Source organism: Salvelinus sp. IW2-2015, unplaced genomic scaffold (genome assembly GCF_002910315.2).
Source record: "Salvelinus sp. IW2-2015 unplaced genomic scaffold, ASM291031v2 Un_scaffold3207, whole genome shotgun sequence".
Taxonomy (NCBI): domain Eukaryota; kingdom Metazoa; phylum Chordata; class Actinopteri; order Salmoniformes; family Salmonidae; genus Salvelinus; species Salvelinus sp. IW2-2015.
The window spans coordinates 41,631-63,904 of record NW_019944494.1 but is presented as its reverse complement, the minus strand read 5'-3'; the positions used below and the strand labels follow the sequence as shown (position 1 = coordinate 63,904).

Genomic DNA, 22,274 nt, shown 5'->3' with positions numbered 1-22,274 from the left:
AAACTTTGGGCCACTTAGAAATGTCCTTGTTTTTGCCAGAAAAGCAAMTTTTTTGTCCATTAAAATAACATCAAATTGATCAGAAATACAGTGTAGACATTGTTAATGTTGTGAATGACTATTGTAGCTGAAAACAGCAGATTTGTTATGGAATATCTACATAGGCGTACAGAGGCCCATTATCAMCAACCATCACTCCTGTGTTCCAATGGCACCTTGTGTTAGCTAATCCAAGTTTATAATTTTAAAAGGTTAATTGATTTATTAGAAAACCCTTTTGCAATTATGTTAGCTTCATTAAATAGTACCCACAAAACACCAGTCTCAACGTCAACAGTGAAGAGGCAGCTCTTCCAGAACTGCATACAGTACACTACATAGATACTGACACACTGGTTGGTATGACATCAGACATGTTAACCACACACAGACATGCACGCATGTACACACACACAAACGCAAGCACGCACACACAAACGCACATACACAAACACACACACACAGACAGAGGTTACTGTGGTCTGAGGTGCGATGGATTCTCTGCTCCTGACTGGTTGACTGCCCCCCCCCCCCCCCCCCCCCCCCCCCACCACCTGTCAATCATACACACACCCAGGTATGTCAGAAATGCAACAAGTGTCTTTTCTTGCTGCGTGTGTGTGTGTGTGTGCGTGTGTGTGTGTGGTGTGTGTGGTGTGTGTGGTGTGTGTGTGTGTGTGTGTACATTTTTAGTAGATTGTCAGGGCACACACAACAAGCCTGTTCATCAAACAGGAAAAAGGAGAGGAGAGGAGGAGAGGAGGAGAGGGGAGGAATCTTCACGAAATGTGTTCCCACTGCTCCATAGTCCAATGGCGGCGAGCCTTACACCGCTCCAGCCGACAATTGGCATTGCACATGGTGATCTTAGGCTTGTGTGCGGCTGCTCGGCCATGGAAACCCATTTCATTAAGCTTCTGATGAACAGTTCCTGTGCTGAAGTTGCTTCAGCAACTCGGTAGTGAGTGTTGCAACCGAGGACAGATGARTTTTACACGGTATGTGCTTCAGCACTTGGCGGTCATGTTCTATGAGCTTGTGTGGCCTACCACTTCGAGGCTTAGCTGTTGTTGCTCCTAGTCATTTCCACTTCACAATAACAGCACTTACAGTTGACCGGGGGCAGCTCTAGCAAGGCAGAAAATCCTATGACGGTGCCACGTTGTCAGTCACTGAGCTCTTCAGTACGGGCCATTCTACTGACAATGTTTGTCTTTGGAGATTGCATGGATGTCTGCTCGATTTTATACACCTGTCATCACAGGGTGTGGCTGAAATAAGTCTGTACCCACAACCACAACACTTCTAGCATGATGTCTCAAAACTTCCCCTTTAATTAGAAATMTAATGAGAAAGTGGTGATTAATATATGCAGAGATAAACAGTGTGGTAATGTTGTTTATATACGTGCAGCAATATGAGCAGCAATATTCCATTGTCATTTTGCAATAATTACTCCCAGCAACCCAGTACCAAAGTCTTGCGTAATTGGTCAGCTGCTCAATTAAATTCTGGGTCTATATACAGGGCATTCGGGAAATATTCAGACCCCTTGACTTTTTCCACATTTTGTTACATTACAGCCTTGTTCTAAAATTGATTAAATAGTTTTTTTTRCCCCTCATCAAWCTACACACAATACTCCATAATGACAAAGCAAACATAATTGCAAATGTATATAAATAAGACTGAAATATCACATTTACATAAGTATTCAGAGCCTTTAATCAGTATAGTGTTGAAGCACATTTTGGCAGCGAACACAGCCTAGAGTCTTCAGCAAAGCTGTCATCAAGGCAAAGCGTGGCCACTGAAGAATCTCAAATAGAAAAATATATTTTGATTTGTTTAACACTTTTTTGGTTACTACATGATTCCATATGTGTTATTTCATAGGTTTGATCTCTTCACTATTATTCTACAATGTAGAAAATAGTAAAAAATAAAGAAAAACCCTTGAATGAGTAGGTGTGTACTGGTACGGTGGACAGGTGTTTGCCTTTCCAAATCATGTCCAATCAGTTGAACTTATCAKAGGTGGACTCCAATCAAGTTGTAGAAACATCMCAAGGATGATCAATGGAAACAGGATGCACCTGAGCTCAATTTCGAGACTCATAGCAAAGGGTCTGAATACCTATGTATATTAGGTATTTCTGTTTTTCATTTTTTATACATTTGCAAAGAATTCTAAAAACCTGTTTTTGCTTTGTCATTATGGGGTATTTTGTGTAGATTGATGAGGAGCATTTTTTATTTAATACATTTACAATAAGGCTGTAACGTAACAAAATGTGGAAAAAGTCAAGGGGTCTGAATACTTTCCGAATGCACTGTATATTAGGAGAAGATCTAAAGATGAGTGGAACCAGATGTAGGAGCTCCACCCTCTCTCTGTGCAAGTTAAGGGCAGAATGTCTCCTTCCCTTCCAAAAATGTGAAAGTTGCTAACACCTGCGAAATCGTMATATGTCCAAATAACCAGTGACGGAAAACCCCCACAAAACCGTAACTACTCCTGCTGTTACTCCACACATCCCATTCCTTCCTGTCAGATTCTACGATACCAGTTATGTTTATGTAGATCTGTCCACAAGAGATTCATGTAAAAWCAAAGACTATGATATTTAGGTTGTTTGAGAGCTCAAAACACACACAACTGCATCCAAATATGCCCAGTTCATCTTCGCAAAAATACTTGGCAAGATGAACAGAACAGAAGACAACGTGCTTAGGGTCACAATAGGCCTTTTGTGTATTTTTAAATGAAGTAGCCTATATTTATCAGATAGGCAACTCATTTAGGATCCCAGAACCAAATTCTTGCATGAACACTGACCTCCGGCCTCCTAATTTATGTGTTCTCATCATATGGCCAAGTTGCAAAGTCAACATAAACCTTTCTTTATAAAGAAGAAAAACTTAATTTAAAATGAGGTCTTGCTATAAGGTTAGCAGTGTGGTTAAGGTTAGGTTTAAAACAGGAAGAGGAAGGTGAAGGAGAAGGCTGACTCCGCCCTAAAACATTTGTACGGAAGTCAATGAGAGATAGTTGAACTTGGTCAACATAAYTGGTAATTGCGGCTTATTTGATTCAAATATAKATTTTGTAATGCTTAGGTTATTYTGAATGTACTGATATATGTGCTAACACGTGGCATCTCGGCAACTTCGAGATTTTTTTTAAATATCAGAGTTGTGCCTGTTGTTCAGATGCAAATCTGACCTCTCATTGGCTAGACTTTTCCCACTTGCTCCCGCCTCTTCCCGCCTGCCTTTGCAGACATTTATTCCCATTGTTAGAGAAGACAGTCCAATATCGTGTCAATATAAAAGACAATCTTTGGTTTAAAATCTGAAATTGTCAAACTAGGTGGGGCTTCTAACTTTGCAATTTGCCCAGAAAGTGACACCCCCCTAATGGTTTCATTAAGGTTGATTCAGGGAGATTTTTTATTTTTTTATTTTACTTTACTAGGCAAGTCAGTTAAGAACAAATTTTTATTTTCAATGACAGCCTAGGAACAGTGGGCTAACTGCCTTGTTCAGGATGACCGATTTTTACCTTGTCAGCTCGGGGATTCGATCTAGCAACCTTTCGGTTACTACCAGTCCAACGATCTAACCACTYGGCTACCTGCCGCCCCAGAGAGACTTGTATTATTTAGAATCCTGTTAACAAAGAGTGGCCTTTCCTGTAGTGGCGGATTTCAGAGAATAATTCCTCAGGAATGACAACGCATTGGTCAACAACACTTTGCTAATGGTGGGCCTACCTGTATATACTTCTGTCTGCCGGTACGCGCACTGCAGTTACAACAACACACGTGAGCGCGCAGCAGGTCCAGATGTTGATGGCATAGGCGTCACATTCCCTTATCCGGCTGTCCAGACGCTGCCTGTCTGTAAAGTTATTAAAACGGTCGAAAACAGTCTATAGATGACACGCATACCTAATATTTCTTACCTTTTTCCATATAATGGGAATTCATAGTTCCATACGTTRCTGTTTGATTGTTCATGTGACCATTTGATATGTATGAGTTTAATTAAATTGAGACGGGGTCTTTCTGGCAGCACACGAGACAGCCAGGGTAACAGGTGTGTAGGACGCTATTTTATTACTTACCTGCCGCAGGTGACTATGGTAGAAGTCAAACAAACTAACTAACGAACTGAAGCGAAACAAGTCACAGTCGATAAAAGTAAGTATCCCAGTTTTTATATAACAATTTATCGCTCATAAAATGTGTTTTGTGGGGTTGGTATGCTGTCACAACTGTGTTTCCGGACTTKTACTGCCTCCCTCTCGTCGTTGTCTGTGGGAGAGAGAATGAGGCGACAGCACGGTCAGTTTGGCCAAACAACGATGAAAGTTTTAAAACTGTAGTTTGGCTATGATGGCTTTTCTCGCTTTTGTTGAGAATAATATGAAAAATGAAAATAATCTCTGTTTTATAAAACAGCAGTGTGAATGAACGAACAGGAGAGAAACAGAAAYGTCACGTGATTAGCAAACACGTTGKGGTATTTTATTCAATGAAGTAGGTTTTATATCAGACATTCAACAGACGTTATTAAATCTCTTGTCATAACGTGAGTATTGATTGTCATAAACGTCAAAACAAGTCGTACTTTGTCAAAACATTTCTTGCCTACCTAGAAATAATCAAATGTGACCGACCACCTCAATTTAGTCTTATGTAGCAACATTTGAGTGGTGTGTTTTTTGTTGTTGCGTTGTAAAGAATAAACTATCAAAATAAATAAAGTCGCACACTCCATGTGTAATCTCCCAGCAATTAATTGGTATTTACCAACGTTTCGGCATCACTGTGCCTTCTTCAGGGTAATGTGATGAATACTTGAACCATGTATTTTTTATTTATTTGACTTTTATTTAACTAGGCAAGTCAGTTAAGAACAAATTCTTATTTTCAATGACGGCCTAGGAACAGTTATGTAGACAAACAGTGCAATTAGTGTAACCAATGACAATAGTGAGGGGTGTGTCATAATGATTTAAGTTAATTAGAATTAATGAAACTTAAAAAAATTGTATATGGCATATTAAATATATATTATGCTATTGTTATCATATAGAAACATTATGGAATATTGTATGTCATATTAGCATCAACATACATTATTTCATATATCTTTTTTGTTACATGTATATCTCTTAGTTCAACCTTATATATATATATGAGCATCATCAACAGGGGTAACATATTAGGTGTACGCTAATAATCTGTACAAATTATTTTTAAATATATAAGACTTGTTCATAAGAGTAAAGACTCACTGCTATAATAAATAAATACAATTGTATATCATACACTACATTGTCAAAGTAATTCTGCTTTAAAAGTGGATAAACCTGTAACTCCACTTTTGAGAAAATGGCCTTGAATGTTTTGGTACACCAACTGGAGAGCTCTTTGTCTATTCAGTGTCTCTACACCCGTTCGGTGTCTCTACACCCGTTCGGTGTCTCTACACCCGTTCGGTGTCTCTACACCCGTTCGGTGTCTCTACCTCTACACCCGTTCGGTGTCTCTACACCCGTTCGGTGTCTCTACACCCGTTCGGTGTCTCTACACCCGTCTCTTAGCCCGTCTCTAAGGATTCACATCTGAGGCCATGTTCTAAACAATCAAAGCTTTCAAAACTAAAAGTAGTAGCCTACAATAAGGAAAAGCTCCAGGTAAAAATACACTTTATCTGGTCCTTGGCCTATATCCCAATCTGACTTTGTTGCAGGTCATGTTCTTCACATTACCCTCTCTGGTAAACACACACTAAATGTAATGAAATCAGTGTTTATTCATCACAGCATACAGAGGGTGTAAACGGTACAGTGAAATGTTTACTTGCGTAGTAGCAATAAAAAAAAATGTTCAGGTGTAAATATGTTATAGTTATTAGATGARTCTTACCCAGACACACTTGTTTAAATTGATGCGTCATGTGAAGGAAATGCTGTAACCACTCCCCAGCCACATCTAGCTAAGTGGATGGGTCACTATTCTCGAGACGTACACATGTTCATAAAATACAATAGATGGCTGTAATCACCCCCAGGCACATCATCTGGCTAACTTGATGGGTCATGTAATAATCTGGCCAAGTCTTCTGTTTTACACATGTAGCTACCTAAACAATGAACCGGAATAATCCAAACTCTTACTACTACCAATACAAGCATAGTAATAGCTGTAGTATGAATCTGCAGGTAGCTAAGCAACAATGTTCAATGTTAGTGAGTTATGCAAATATGTCTTTATTTGAATAATATTACTACACAGATCATACATGTAATGTTAGCTAGCGAGCCAGCAAGCTAACATTCTTTAGCTAGCTAACAGTATGCTTTCACTTGCAATGAAAACAACTTTCAGATAAAATTAGAAACGTATAATATCTGAAAATGTAGCTAGACTCTTACCCGTATACAAAGAGGAACGCTTCACGACTGACTTGAACCATTTAACTCTGTTTTGTTTGTAGCTACATTTTGTTTGGCCAGCGTTGTCAAGTCACTCCGGTTCACACTGACCGTGGCGTGTGCAGGAAGTAGCCCATTACTTTTTCCAACTGATCTGCCGATAGTGCCTGCTAGATTCAGGGCATCAATGTTGAGAAAAGTAGCAAATCTTTTGTAGTTCTTGATGGCGTTAAATCTTTTAAAAACAGCATGGTAGAAAGGACTTTCAACACATACTGACCAGCTCACGTTATAGACAGAAGCATGCTACATGGGAGACCAATCCAAACTCATCTCCCGGCATGTCCAGCCCATCCATTTTCTCAGCCAATCATGGCTAGTGGGAAGGTTCCTGACTTTTTCCGTGGTTAAACCAACTAGGCTCGTAATTTAATTTGTATTTACAGATGGAATACAAGTTTGTTATTAAGTTCACGTGTTACATAAGTTATTTCTGCCAACAAAAAAAAACATTTTGAAAGAACATATGTTTACCCCTGTGAAGTAGTGGCGTGCGACATACGTCTAGTCTCCTGAAACGATTCACAAGTCATATAAAAAGGCATTTAAATCTCTTGTTTTTAACTGTTGCGTTGATTGTCATAGAAACATCAGACCTGCTCAGGGTGAGATCAATCTGAGTCAGGCCTGTAGTCATAAAGCATCTGAGTAGGAGTGCTGATCTAGGATCAGGTCTCTCCTGTCCATGTGTTCTTCATCTAAAGAAAATACTACTCTATGCGCTTTCAAACACAGTTCTAATCATTTAGACTTATTTTTATCGTTCGGTTGGTTTCACATTGGCAAATGTCAAACTAACTAAAAGGCCTAAACAAAATCACGTTTGTGCTAGTCAATTGTTTATTGGACAAAATGCTAATGTTACATCCATTTTAGCAATCGAGTTCACGGATGTCGTGATTTGACCTTGTTTTTTCTGAGTTCCCAATTGTCTTGAAGGCACTATGACCATCAGATGCAGGTACCATTAGTCCAGTAAATTAAAAAAGCTAATTAGTTCAATTTATGCAAAGCTGTGCCTCTCACAAGTGCAACAGCAACTGATCTATTTTGTTATCAAAGCTAGATTCTTGAAGTCTAATATGGTCTGAGAAGAACAATATTGGCAGGCCAGGCATATAGCCAATATGCTGTTATAATGTATTAGGCCTACTGTACAAAAATCAATCCTACAGAATTGTTTCATTAGGTTTATGTAAAAAAAATGTTTTTATATATTAATGTAAATTTTTTTTTTTATATATATAATTTATTTATACAGCTAATAAATTATTTATATATATATATATTTCTGAGCAGTAGATCTTGGCTTTTTGACTGCGAAAGTGATCTTGAATGGCGCTGGAGGGGATGGCTGACGTTTTACAGGCTCCTAACCAATTGTGCTATTTTGGTTAGAGCGTTGGGCCAGTAACCAAAAGGTTGCTGGATCGAATCCCTGAGCTGACAAGGTAAAAATCCATTCCGCCCCTAAACAAGGCAAGTAACCCACTGTTCCCCGGTAGGCCGTCATTGTAAATAAGATATCTTTTTTTTACTGACTTGCCCAGTTAAATAAAAATGTTTCACAGAGTCGTGGCTGAACATCACGGGTAATAGTATACTGGGTTTTCCGTGCATCGACAGAACAGCTACGTCCGGTAAGACGAGGGGTGGGGGGTGTGTTTCTATTTGTCAATAACAGCTGGTGCACGATGTCGAAAATGTAAGGTCGTCTTGAGGTATTGCTCGCCTGAGGTAGAGTACCTCATGATAAGCTGTAGACCACACTATTTACCATGAGTTTTCATCTATATTTTTCTTAGCCGTCTATTTACCACCACAAACCGACGCTGGCACAAAAACCGCACTCAACGAGCTGTATAAGACCATAAGCAAACAAGAAAATGCTCATCCAGAAGTGGTGCTCCTAGTGGCCGGGGTCTTTAATGCAGGCAAACTTAAATCCGTTTTACCTCATTTCTACCAGCATCTCACATGTGTAACCAGAGGGGAGAAAAAACTGTAGACCACCTTTACTCCACACAGAGACTTGTACAAAAATCTCCCTCGCCCTCCATTTTGGCAAATCTGACCAGAATTCTATCCTCCTGATTCCTGCTTACAAGAAAAAAACTAAAGGAGGAAGTACCAGTGACTAAGTCACTAAAAGTGGTCAGGTGATGCGGATGCTACACTACAGGACTGTTATACTAGCACAGACTGGAATATGTTCCATGATTCATACAATGGCATTGAGGAGTATACCACCTCAGTCATCATCATTGGCTTCATTAATATGTGCATCAATGACGTAGTCCCCACAGTGACCGTACGTACATATCCCAACCAGAAGCCATGGATTAKAGGCAACATRCGCACCGAGCTAAAGGCGGGAGCTGGKGCTTTCAAGGAGCGMGGCACTAATCCAGGCGTTTATAAGAAATCCCGCTTTGCCCTCAGACGAACCATCAAACAGGCAAAGTATCAATACAGGCCTAAGGTTGAATCCTGCTACACTGGCTCTGACYCTGCTCGGGTGTGGCAGGGCTTGCAAACTATTAGACTACAAAGGGAAACTCAGCCGAGAGCTGCCCAGTGACGCGAGSCWACCAGACGTGCTGAATGCCTTTTTTACACACTGACGCATGCATTAGAGCACCATGGCCCTGTAGCACTCGCGTCAATAGTCATGAAGTGCTTTGAAAGGCTGGTCATGGTTCACAACACCATCATCCCGGGAAATTGTAGACCCACTCCAATTCGCATACAACCCCAACCGATCCACAGATGATGCAATCTCTATTGCACTCCACACTGCCCTTTCACACCTGGACAAAATAAACATTTATGTGAGAATGCTGTTCATTGACTACAGCTCAGCGTTCAACACCATAGTGCCGTCAGCTCATCACTAAACTAGGGACCCTGGGACTAAACACCTCCCTCTGCAACTGGATCCTGGACTTCCTGATGGGCCCCAAACCGGCTGTGCCATCGTGCATACATTTATTTTGCCCTCCCCACACCAAACGCGATCACGACACGCAGGTTAAAATATCAAAACAAACTCTGAACCAATTAAAATAATTTAGGGACAGGTCGAAAAGCATTAAACATTTATGGCACTTTAGCTAGTTAGCTTGCACTTGCTAGCTAATTTGTCCTGGGATATAAACATTGAGTTGTTATTTTACCTGAAATGCACAAGGTCCTCTACTACGCCAATTAATCCACACATAAAACAGCCAACCGACTCGTTTCTAGTCATCTCACTTCCTTCCAGGCTTTTTCTTCTCTTGATTTTATATTGCGATTGGCAACTTTCATAAATTAGGTGCATTATCGCCACTGACCTCGTTCGTCTTTCAGTCACCCACGTGGGTATAACCAATGAGGAGATGGCACGTGGGTACCTGCTTCTATAAACCAATGAGGAGATGGGAGAGGCAGGACTTGCAGCGTGAACTGCGTCAGAAATATAACTAATTTCTATTTTGGCCCTTGGCAACGCAGATGCTAGTTGGCGCGCATGATCAGTGTGGGTCCAATAATTGATTAACATAGATTTCTAAATTTATTTTGTAAAGCGCACGCGAAGCGAGCAGTGTAGTCAGCCAGTAAGGTTCGGCAACAACACATCTGCCACACTGATTCTCAACACTGTGGCCCCTCAGGCGTGCGTGCTTAACTCCTCTACTTGGCTGGTAACTGTTTGTAATGATTTGTCTGCTGGGCGATGTTCTCAGATAATCGCATGGTATGCTTTCGCTGTAAAGCCTTTTTGAAATCTGACACCGTGGTTAGATTAACAAGAAGTTAATCTTTAAACCGATGTATAACACTTGTATTTTTTTATGAGTATTTCTGTTTTTGAATTTGGCGCTCTGCAATTTCATTGGATGTTGGCCAGGTGTCGTCCCACACCCCCTAGAGAGGTTAACAGCCTCTACCCCCAAGTCATAAGACTGCTGAACAATTAATCACATGGCCACCCGGGCTATTTGCATTGACCCCCCCCCCACCCCCTTTGATTTTACATTACTCACTATTTATTATCTTAGTCACTTTACTCCTACCTACATGTACAAATTACCTCAACTAACCTGTACCCCACACATTGACCGGTACCCACTGTTTATAGCCTCACTATTGTTACTTTTTGTTTAAATAAAACCACTTTTTCCATTTTAGTTTATTTAGTAAATATTTTCTTAACTGCATTGTTGGATAAGGGCTTGTAAGTAAGCATTTCACAGTAAAGTCTACACCTGTTTGTATTCGGTGCATGTGACAAATACAATTTTGATTTGACTCAAAGGTTGGTGACCACTGAATTACGTAATGGATCCTTGATCTGTACTATACAGAAATTAATAATTATTGATATGAATGTCTTCTCTTCYTGGTGATATCCTGAATAGATACKAAGTTAGAAATATTGCAATATCGTTCTTTAGCATATTTGGGTATTCTACACGCTGGCTATAGTAATTTAGCTCTGTCCCCGAACAAGACTACATTTGGTTAGTCTAGACCAAGTCTGAAACAATCATAGATGTCTATTTTCACAAGTTTGGACAATAGAGTTCAGTACAGTAGATAGTACCGTTTTCTAATCTGGTGTGCGGTACTGTATACTACTTTTCTTTACTGTCCAAACTTGTGAAATATATGGTGTTCCGGTGTGGGTTTGTGCTCAGTGGTTGAGGATGCTTGGAGGGATAGAGAGACCTGCTTTCACCACCAGACAGAAGTAAAAACAGTTATGAGCTGAATATAAGAGTATGCCACTGGAAGGGATGACAGTAGCAGGTGACACAACTCTGGTTTGACTACTTTGATTTTCCCATTGTAGCCAATTTCAATGTCTGTAATTCCATTAGATTTGGTAACAGAATTGAGTTTGAATCACTTAATAATTCACATACTTGATATCATTAGACAGGAAGTATTTGGTTTAAGACTCTACCTTTTACTTGTATCTTCTGTCAACCTTCATCATGAGGGAGAGAAATTAGAAAATATCTAGATATTTCCTTTAAGTAAATGTGTCAATTGAGCGCCGGTGCATCCTGTTTCCATTGATCTTCCTTGAGATGTTTCTACAACTTGATTGGATAAGATTTAAAATGGCACACACCTGTCTGATGTCCCACAGTTGACCGTGTATGTCAGAGTAAAAACCAAGCCATGGAGGTGGAAGGAATTGACCGTAGAGCTCCGAGACAGGATTGTGTCGAGGCACAGATCTGGGGAAGGGTACCAAAACATTTCTGCACCATTTGAAGGTCCCCAAGAACACGGTGYCCTCCATCATTCTTAAATGGAACAATTTTGGAACCACCAAGACTCATCCTAGAGCTGGCCGCCTGACCAATCTGGGGAGAAGGGCCTTGGTCAGGGAGGTGACTAAGAACTGATGGTCACTCTGAAAGAGCTCCAGAGTTCATCTGTGGAGATGGGAGAACTTCCAGAAAGACAACCATCTCTGCAGAAGTCCGCAATCAGGCTTTATGGTAGAGTGGCAGACAGAAGCCACTCCTCGGTAAAGGACATGACAGCCCGCTTGGAGTTTGCCAAAAGGCACCTAAAGACTCTCAGACCAGAGATTGTCTGGTCTAATGAAACAAAGATCGAACTCTTTGGCCTGAATGCAAGCGTCGCGTCTGAGGAAACCTGGGAACATCGCTACGGTGAAGCATGGGGGTGGCTGCATCATGCTGTGGAGATGTTTTTCAGTGCATGGACTGGGACACTAGTCAGGCATCGAGTCAAGATGAACGGAACAAAGTACAGAGAGATCCTTGATGAATACCTGCTCGAGCGCTCAGAAATTCAGACTGGGTCGAAGGTCTCACCTTTCCAACGGGACATTTGACCTAAGTAACAGCCAAGACGATGCAGGAGTGGCTTTGAGACAAGTCTCTGTAATGTCCTTGAGTAGCCAGCCAGAGCCTGGACTTGAACCCGATCTAACATCTCTGGAGAGACCTAAAATAACTATGCTGCAACTCTCCCCATCCAACTGACAGAGCTGAGAGGTCTGAGAGAAGGGAAAATATCCCCAAATAAAGGGTGTGCCAAGCTTGTAGCATCATACCACAAGAACACTCCAGGCTGTAATCGCTGCCAAAGTGCTTCAACAAAGTACTGAGTAAAGGGTCTGAATACTTACAGAAATATCACATTTACATATCTTAATAAATTATCTACAATTTCAGAAGAAAAAAATTAATATATTTTGGATTTGCAGTCATCATCATGGTGTGTCATTTGAGTGAAAAAAATGTATACAAAAAATGATTCCATTTTAGAATAAGTTGTTAAGTGAGAAAGTCTAAAGACTTTTTCTGGTAGATTTGTCTAAGACCACTTTTCCATCTGTTTGATCAGAAGAAATCAAAGCTTTTGCTCATTCCACATTGTTGGGATGGAAAACGGTTACAAAAATATGTATGGCTTAATTTCTCAAATATAAACTCTTAACTTTATTTTTTCCCAATTTGACATGGACTTCACATGTTGGTGCTGATGGGCCTTTTTTAGATGCAAATTGTCCGTATGCGTGTATCTCTGACAGTCCACAGGGTAACAAAAACACACACCCGTAGCTTCTGTGACATGGACAGGTTAAATAATGTGTGTAACAGTACTGTAGATCATGTGATCTTACCCAGCTCAGTCTCCGCCCAGGTCTTCATTCAGACTGTTACTATTAATTATCACTAATTAACCAGCTCATTCAAAAACCCTCTGGAAATATTTTTTTTTTTTTTCGTTCGTTCTCTCTCTGATTGTTCATTAGCCATGTGTAACTGTGTATTAGCAGTAATCGGATAGTCATTAGTGTCTGGTTCATTAGCGTGGTGGTGATTGACTGCCTCCTAATGAGGCCTGACGTTCTCGTTAGAACTAATGGATCTGCTAGACATGCGTAAGCAGGTGCGTGTTAGTGATGCGCGGGTCAGCTGTTTGTTCACCTCAACCCCTAACTACATGTAATGAAAGTGAACATCTGAGGCCCGACTGCTAATATAGAAAGAGCTGTACAGGCAGTGCATTTTTATTTTTTTGTTTTTTGAAGCCTAATTTACTGTGCGCTCAAAGTTTTGTGACAGTTATATTTGTGCATCTAACTTTGTCACTCATCATTATTCACGAATTAATTCAGGACTATCCGTAACCATGGCAGCATCCACATTTAATGTAGAAGTGTTCAGAAACATTCTGTTCTTATTTACAATAAAAGTGACTCCAAAATGACACCTTACATTATTTACTATTCATTTCTATTGGGCACAAAATAATCTGAAACACAAAACAAACAGTAAATGCATCCAACAAGTTTAGTGTCCTAAGCTTGATGTAGTCATTGTGTGAGAGTGGGACTATGGGACCAAATACTAAACTTTCATTTTTTTTTTACGACTTTTAATACACAAGTGAATTTGTTCCGATACTTTTGGTCTCCTAAAATGGGGGGACTATGTATATAAAGTGCTGTAATTTCTTAACAGTTCACCTGATATGGATAAAAAAATACCCTCAAATGAAGGCTGACAGTCTGCACTTTAACTGTTTTATTTCAGTCATTGTATGATTTCAGCAACAGCACATTTGTCACTGTCCCAATACTTTTGGAGCTCACTGTATGATAGGCCCTGTTTCTTCTTATAACGTCCTAAACAMTTAGTAGGGTATGTGTTAGTCAACTTGTATATCTAATTATAGATGCCTCTTCTGTGATAAACTAACGTAAACAAAACAACTGAAACTAGATCATCTACATACTGGTCTTGACAAGAAGAGAAAATAACTTTTGTGAGGCTCCCCTCTGCACTGTTCATAACAGAGTAAATGTGGAGGAGGAGTTAAGAATGTATGTCGCCTTGGTAACGTCCAAAAGCACACGTCACAGGAACTCTTTKCATTTCCCCTGAAAAACCGGAACATCTMGTTGTTGGACTTGGCAGAGTCTGTCATTACTTGTTGCCCTACTAGAAGACTAAAATAAACCGGAAAATATGTCGTACATTGACAGATTGAAGCATTCAATCAAGTTGCCAATGACATCATAACCAATGACATCATAACCAATGACATCAGTAAAGTTCTCATCTGCTTCTGGATCGCAGCAAAGATGTTTAGGGACCAGGGAGAAAAAATGCAATAACTCGAGACAAAAAAACAGGAAGGATTTTATTTCAAAATGTTCTAATCGGTTTGTCTGGTTTTAAGCGGCAAATAAAGCTGTGAAAAATGACCCATGTTTCTGATAAGATTTTGGCTTTTATGTCAATCTTATGTTGAAGTACAATCAGCTGATATAGATTACCATAATATATGGTAATTACCATAATATATTGTGGCTGGTTGCTAAAATTCTACACTGTTTGCTCAATTTCAGTTTATGAGAAAACGAGCGCTGTGTGTTGACGACAACCATCTTTAGGAGGTAGATCAGCTTTTAATATTGCCGATTTGATGGAAGCTACAATGTAAATATATTTTTCCCTATCCTCCACTAATTGGAGTAAACTATTGGACAACTCTTAAGCTTCTACTTCCTGCTTATACACTGTATACATTTTATGGACACAATCTATTTTACAATGTATCTTTTATTTTTTCATCCTTTAGCTCCCCTCCTCCTCCCATCTATTTCTGAAGACCATCCAGTTTCTATTCTGCCATATTTTGAACTGTGCTGTTCCACAAATGTTCTGAACTTTCGCAAGCCACTTGTAGGTTTTCACCCCCTTGGCATTTTTTTCCTATTTTGTTGTCTTTACAACCTGGAATTCAAATAATATAATTTTCTTTTTTTTGGGGGGGGGGGGGGTTGTATCATTTGATTTACACAACATTCCTACCACTTTGAAGATGCTAAATATTTTTTTTTTCTTGTGAAACAAACAAGAAATAAAACCAAAAAAAACAGAACTTGAGCATGCATAACTATTCACCCCCCCAAAGTCATACTTTGTAGAGGCACCTTTTGCAGCAATTACAGCTGCAAGTCTCTTGGGGTATGTCTCTAAGCTTGGCACATCTAGCCACTGGAATTTTTGCCCATTCTTCAAGGCAAAACTGTTCCCGCTGCTTCAAGTTGGATGGGTTCCGCAGGTGTACAGCAATTTTAAATCATACCACAGATTCTCAATTGGATTGAGGTCTGGGCTTTGACTAGGCCATTCCAAGACATTTAAATGTTTCCCCTTAAACCACTCGAGTGTTGCTTCAGCGGTATCCTTAGGGTCATTGTCCTGCTGGAAGGTAAACCTCTGTCCCAGTCTCAAGTCTCTGGAAGACTGACAGGTTTCCCTCGAATTTCCCTGTATTTAGCGCCTCCATCATTCTGACCAGTATCCCAATCACGGCCAATAAAGCATCGGGGATGATGTTCTCGGGGTGATGAAGAGTGTTGGGTTTGCATCAGACATAGCGTTTCCCTTGATGACCAAAAAGCTACATTTTAGTCTCATCTGACCAGAGTACCTCCATATGTTTGGGGAGTTTCCCACATGCCTTTTGGTGAACACCAAACTGTTTGCTTATTTTTTTCTTCTTCTGGCCACTCTTCAGCAAGCCAGCACTCTGTGGAGTATATGGCTTAGTGGTCCTATGGATAGATACTCCAATCTCCACTGTGGAGCTTTGCAGCTCTTTGGTCTCTTTGTTGCCTCTTTAATGCCTCCTTGCCTGGTCTGTGTGTGTTGGTGGGCGGCCCTCTCTGTGCAGGTTTGTTGTGGTGCATTTTTTTAAATAATGATTTAATGGTGCCGTGGTCTGAAGGTCCTGGGAAGTAAAGTTGTTTTTATTGTTATTGTTGCCTTCTCCACAACTTTGTCCCTGACCTGTTTGAGGAACTCCTTGGTCTTCATAGTACCGCTTGCTTGGTGGCGCTTGCGTAGTGGTGTTGCAGACTGTGGGGCCTTTCAGAACTGTGTGTGTGTACTAAGGAACTAATTATGTGACTTCTGAAGGTAATTGGTTGCACCAGATCTTATTTAGGGGTGAATACATATGCACGCACCACTTTTCAGTGTTTTTTTTTAAACATTCACCAATATGTCCATTACATGACATCCAAATAAAAATCTATTTAAATTACAGGTTGTAATGCAACAAAATACAAAAAACGCCAAGGGGTGAATACTTTTGCAAGGAATGTATTATACACATTTTACGGACCCAGTATATATTTTTTTTATTAGTTGTCTTGATGTTTTTAGTCCCACCTTTTCAGCCCCACACACCCCTCCCCCTCCCATAACTCTGAACACCATCCAGTTTTAATTTTCTATTGCCATATTTTTAACTGTGATGTTTCACAAAAGTTCTGAACCTTTTCATTCTCATTTTCTACGGCTTGTAAATACATTTTCTTTGCCAAAAGTACCAATCAAAAGTTTGGACACCTTCTCATTCAAGGTTTTTCTTTATTTGTACTATTTTCTTCATTGTAGAATAATAGTGAAGGCATCAAAACTATGAATGACATATGGACATGTAGAGCCAGAAAAAAAATTATTATATATTTGAGATTCTTCAAAGTAGACCCTTTGCCTTGACAGCTTTGCACACTCTTGGCTTCTCAACCAGCTTCATGAGGTAGTTACCTGGAATGCATTTCAATTAACAGGTGTGCCTAAGAGTTAATTTGTGGAGTTTAATCCGTCTTAATGCGTTTGAGTGACTCAGTCGTGTTGTAGGGGTGGTATCCCTCATTTGGTAAAAGACCAGTCCATATTATGGCAAAAAACGCCAAAAAACAAAGGAAATGCAGTCAATGCAGAATATTTCAAGAACTTTGAACGTTTCTTCAAGTGCAGTCGCAAAAACCATCAAGGGTTATGTGCTTCTCTCATGAGGACCACCTACAGGAAAGGAAGACCTGAGTTACCTCTGCTGCAGAGAATAAGTTCATTAGAGTTACCAGCCTCCATAAATCGGTAATCAATGCACATCAGATTGCAGCCTAAATAAATGCTTCAGTTCTTGTAACATACATCTACTCTAACATCAGCTGTTCAGAGGAGACTGCATGAATCGGGCCTTCCGGGTTGAATTTCTGCAAAGAAACCACTACTAAAGGACACTAATAATAAAGACTTGCTTCGGCCAAAAACACAAACAATGGATATTAGACCGGTGGAAATATGTCCTTTTTGGCTGAACCTGAGTCCAAATTTGAGATTTTTGGTTCCAACCGCTGTGTTGCCAAGAACCTTGCCTCATCCAGGCCAAGGTGGCGAGACACGGTAGTGTGCACCATAGGCCTTGTTGATCTGCCAGCATACTTTGGGGTCCAACATGTACGCTGCGGCATGTATGGCTTCAGGCGAGAAGTCTTCACACTTTTTGATGTATTTCAGAACTGCAGTTTCCTCTGCTTGGAGCAACAGTGAATGGGCAGGGCAGTACGGATTTCTTCTCTATATCCGCAAGCAGTCTGAACAGCAGACAGGATGGCATTGTTCCTCAATCTGTGCAATGGCTACTGCAATAGGTTTTAGGAGTTTCAGGCTGCTTACCACTCTCTCCCAAAATACAATCATCCAGGATCCTCTGATGTCGGACTGTGATATGGCCATTTCTTGGAGAGACTCCTTCCCCTCCAGGAGACTGTCAAACTGATGACAACACCACCCAAGGGTGTTGCTGGCTCAGCTTCAATGTGGTGCTCTTATTCTTCTCACTTTGCTTTGTAGGTAGATTGCTGCTATAACTTGATGACCCTTCACATACCTAACAATTTCCTTGGCTCTTTGTAGAGTATCATTTGTTTCAGTGCCATGATGTCCTTGATGCGCAGATTAAATGCATGAGCAGCACAGCCAATGGGTGTGATGTGAGGGAAGGACTCCTCCACTTTAGACCAAGCAGCCGTCGTGTTTGCAGCCTTGTCTGTCAGCAGTGCAAATACCTTCTGTGGTCCAAGGTCATTGATGACTGCCTTCAGCTCATCTGCAATGTAGAGACCCTTGTCTGTGGTCTTGTAGAATACTGGTTGAGGGGGAGTAGTTAATTATTCCTTGCCCAGAACATTCGACCACCCACGAGATGATTGCAATAAGTCTGCTTTCTCTAGATTTGCTTGACCTTCACTTGGACTCTGAACTCTGAATCACAGACATGAGTAGATAAAGCATGTCTGGTTGGAGGGGTGTATGCTGGGTGAAGAACATTCAGATATCTTCCAATACACATTGCCTGTGAGCATCAGAGGTGAACCAGTTAATAAACAGCTTGAGCAAGACATTCATCAGCATTTCTCTGACTACTTCCTCCATTGAGTCAAAAAAAACTTGGACTCGCATAGTTCGCAACGAGCCAGGCGGCCCAAACTGCTGCATATACCCTGACTCTGCTTGCACAGAAGCAAGAGAAGTGACACAATTTCCCTAGTTAATATTGCCTGCTAACATGAATTGATTTTAACTAAATATGCATGTTTAAAATATATACTTGTGTATTGATTTTTAAGAAAGGCATTGATGTTTATGGTTAGGTACATTGGTGCAACGGCAGTGCTTTTTTCGCGAATGCACTTAAATCGTTACCCGTTTGGCGAAGTAGGCTGTGATTCGATGATAAATTAACAGGCACCATATTGATTATACGCAATGCAGTACAAGCTAGATAAACTATCAACCATGTGTAGTTAACGAGTGATTTATGTTAAGATTCATTGTTTTTTATAAAATACGTTTTAATGCAGCTAGCAACTTACCTTGGCTGCGTGCAGCACTCGCGTAACAAGGTGGTCAGCCTGCCACATCGTCTCCTCGTGAGATGCTATATAATCGGCGTCCAAAAATGACGATTACCGATTTTTGTTATGAAAACTTCGGCCCTAATTAATCAACCATTCCTGATTTTTTTTTTTTTTTTTTTTTAATCGTCGACCTCTAAGCTGTTAGTGTCTAACGACCGTTCACAGGTGCATGTTCATTCATTTAGGTTCATTGAAACACAGCATGGGAAAACAGCTTTTAAGCCCTTTACAATGAAGATCTGTGAAGTTATTTGGATTTTTACGAATTATCTTTGAAAGACAGGGTCCTGAAAAAAGGGACGTTTCTTTTTTTGCTGACTGTCATATGAAATATATTCACCCCAACCAGTATTGTAATCAAAACGTATCATAAAGTATGTATTCCTTGGCTCAGACAGTGTAGTAGTGTGGGCTCAATAGCATCTCATTAGTGTGCAAGGTCTTGAGAATCAGCTSTACATGTGATGGAAGAGTGCACTGCACATGTGATCTAAGAATGCACTGTGCATGCAAAGGGTTGCAATTCCATTGAATTGGGGATAGTTTAACCAAAATATGCCACAAAACCTAGGCCTTATGTGTATCCCACAAAAAAGRTWATTGGAAAAAAAWMTATTTAAGCAAAATTCCCCAATAATCCAGGGCGTTACTTTCCATGGAAAAATACCGGGAAGTTTCCGACCCTTTGCAACCCTACTGCAGAAGTTAATATTGTGTGTGGTAGGTTATAGACAGTCAGTGTCCGTATTTCACTTTTCCATTTAACCCATCTGAACAGTACAATGACCTTGATGTGCCATTTTTTTTAAATCCCATCTTGTGACTATCGAATTTGTATAGCGGCTCACAATCACACTAAATATATTTCTCAAACAATAGGCCTCTATTCTGACTCTCCCTTCTCTTTATTTTCAATTTCTGTTATTGAAATAAAATCCTACATTGTCCTTTTTTTTGCCTCCAGGATTGAAAGCATTTGGCTATTGGCGTGTATTTGACGAGCGTACAGTTGGGCCCTAAAGCTTCGGCTTATGCACTAACACCAGATAAAATAACTCGATTTAATATAATGGAAGGAAAAACCTCATGAATTCCACAATTAATTATACATGAATGGATTTTCACAGCATTTTTTTTCTCTTTATTCAACCCGCCCGTCACCCACCTGCCCTTCATCCTCACAATATTTCATGACCCGAACCCAGCCGACCGTCGATATAACGGCGTGGTGCGTGTGTGATGGAGGGTTAACYCTTCACCTTATGGCTCAGTTGGTTGCAACACCAGGGTTGTCGGTTCAATTCCCAGTATGGGGGGGGGGGGGACTATTTAAATGTATGCACTATAACTGTAAGTCGCTTCTGGATAAGAGCGTCTGCGAAATGACTAAAATGTACCCTGAAAGACTACCCTCCAGCTTTTGCCGTAGGTCTTCGGGAGCACAGGTTTGGCCACCCCTGGAGTCCCTAACATAATCGGTCACATGTCTTTTTATAGCCATTCAGTGACCCAGATAGGAATGTATTATGTTGTGTTTTTTTGATGTACCAGACAACAAGTTCAGTGTCACAAACTAAAACCCATGATCCACAGAGTTCATTTTGAATGTTTTGTGCGTGTTTGGTCACGCATGCGTGTGCTCATGTGCGTTCGTGCATGTGTGCAGCCCAGGGCCTTCTGTAACACCACACAGCGCTGCGGCCAGAGAGAAAGAGGGCGTAGTCAGCTGATGTTGGGGCCATGGGATAACTGAGTGGGGTCCTTCTTCAGCACTGAGAGGTGTCCACAGCACTGAGAGGTGTCCACAGCTCTGCCTGACTTGTAATGTATTCATATTGTTCTGACATGAGCCACAGGTGACACATTAAACAGTGCTTAACAGCAGACAGTATCGGTGGCAGGAAGCATAAACACACCCTCTGGTGTGAGATGTTTAATCCAGAAGACTGTCTATACTTGGGGCAAGGGATGAACATCAGTGAACACACCTGTGTGTCCTGTGGGATGCTGGTCCATTAGGCTGAGATGCTGCATGACACATTTTAGTACATCACAATGTACTAATTTATACCCACATGAACATTCCTTACCCGGCCTACGGATACTCCTGACCCTCCAAGATTCCCTCGTGTCTCTCTGTGTGTGTGTGTGTAAATACGTACGCTCGAGGACATGTGAATGAGCTGTTCTTGAAAGACATCACAAGATGGATGATTCTTCGTTCACTCTGCACTCACCAGCTGGTATTCATGTTATTGTTGTTCCCCCCCCCCCCCATTTCCTCTGCGAAAATAGAACCAATCTTCAATAACGGTCACCTTGTAAGTCCAGTACAACAGCGCAGGACAGGTAGGATAGCTACCGAGGTACATTCCCCAAGACAGGGGGCTGCTATGCTAGTCCTTGAAAGCGTCTGCTAACTTTACCTGACTCTGGTAGGGGGGGGAGGGCTGTCCCTGCTGAATCAACTGCACTTGGTAGGGGGGGGGGGGGGCTGTCCTGCTTTCAACTGACCTCGGTGGGGGGGGCTGTCCTGCTTTCAACTGACTCTGGTAGGGGGGGGGCTGTCCTGGCTATCAACTGACTCTGGTAGGGGGGCTGTCCTGCCTATCAACTGACTCTGGTAGGGGGGGGCTGTCCTGCTATCAACTGACTCTGGTAGGGGGGGGGTGGGCTGTACCTGCTTCAAACTGACTCTGGTAGTGGGGGCGGGGTGTCTAGCTTTACAAGCGGACTCCTGGGGGTGCCGGTGGGGGGGGCCCTGTCCCTGCCTTTCAAACTGACTATTGGTTAAGGGGGGGCTGTCCTGCTATCGACACTGACTCCTGTTACGGGGGGGGGGGCCTGTCCTGCTTCAACTGACTCTGTAGGGGGGGGGGGGGCTGTCCTGCTTTCAACTGACCCTGGTAAGGGGGGGGGGCCTGTCCTGCTTTCAACTGACTCTGGTAGGGGGGGGGCTGTCCT

The 22,274-nt window shown here is 41.2% G+C and overlaps 1 protein-coding gene across 1 annotated transcript in view; it reads left to right on the top strand.

Annotated features, from left to right (window-relative positions):
* Positions 1 to 4,147: 4,147 nt before the first annotated feature.
* Positions 4,148 to 22,274, top strand: part of sh3yl1 (SH3 and SYLF domain containing 1) — a 45,636-nt gene continuing 27,509 nt past the window's right edge. Inside the window, exon 1 of the mRNA XM_070440937.1 lies at positions 4,148 to 4,244. Within this exon, the coding sequence (XP_070297038.1) occupies position 4,244 (1 nt within the window). The 5' untranslated portion in view covers positions 4,148 to 4,243. The remainder of the gene's footprint in view (positions 4,245 to 22,274) is intronic.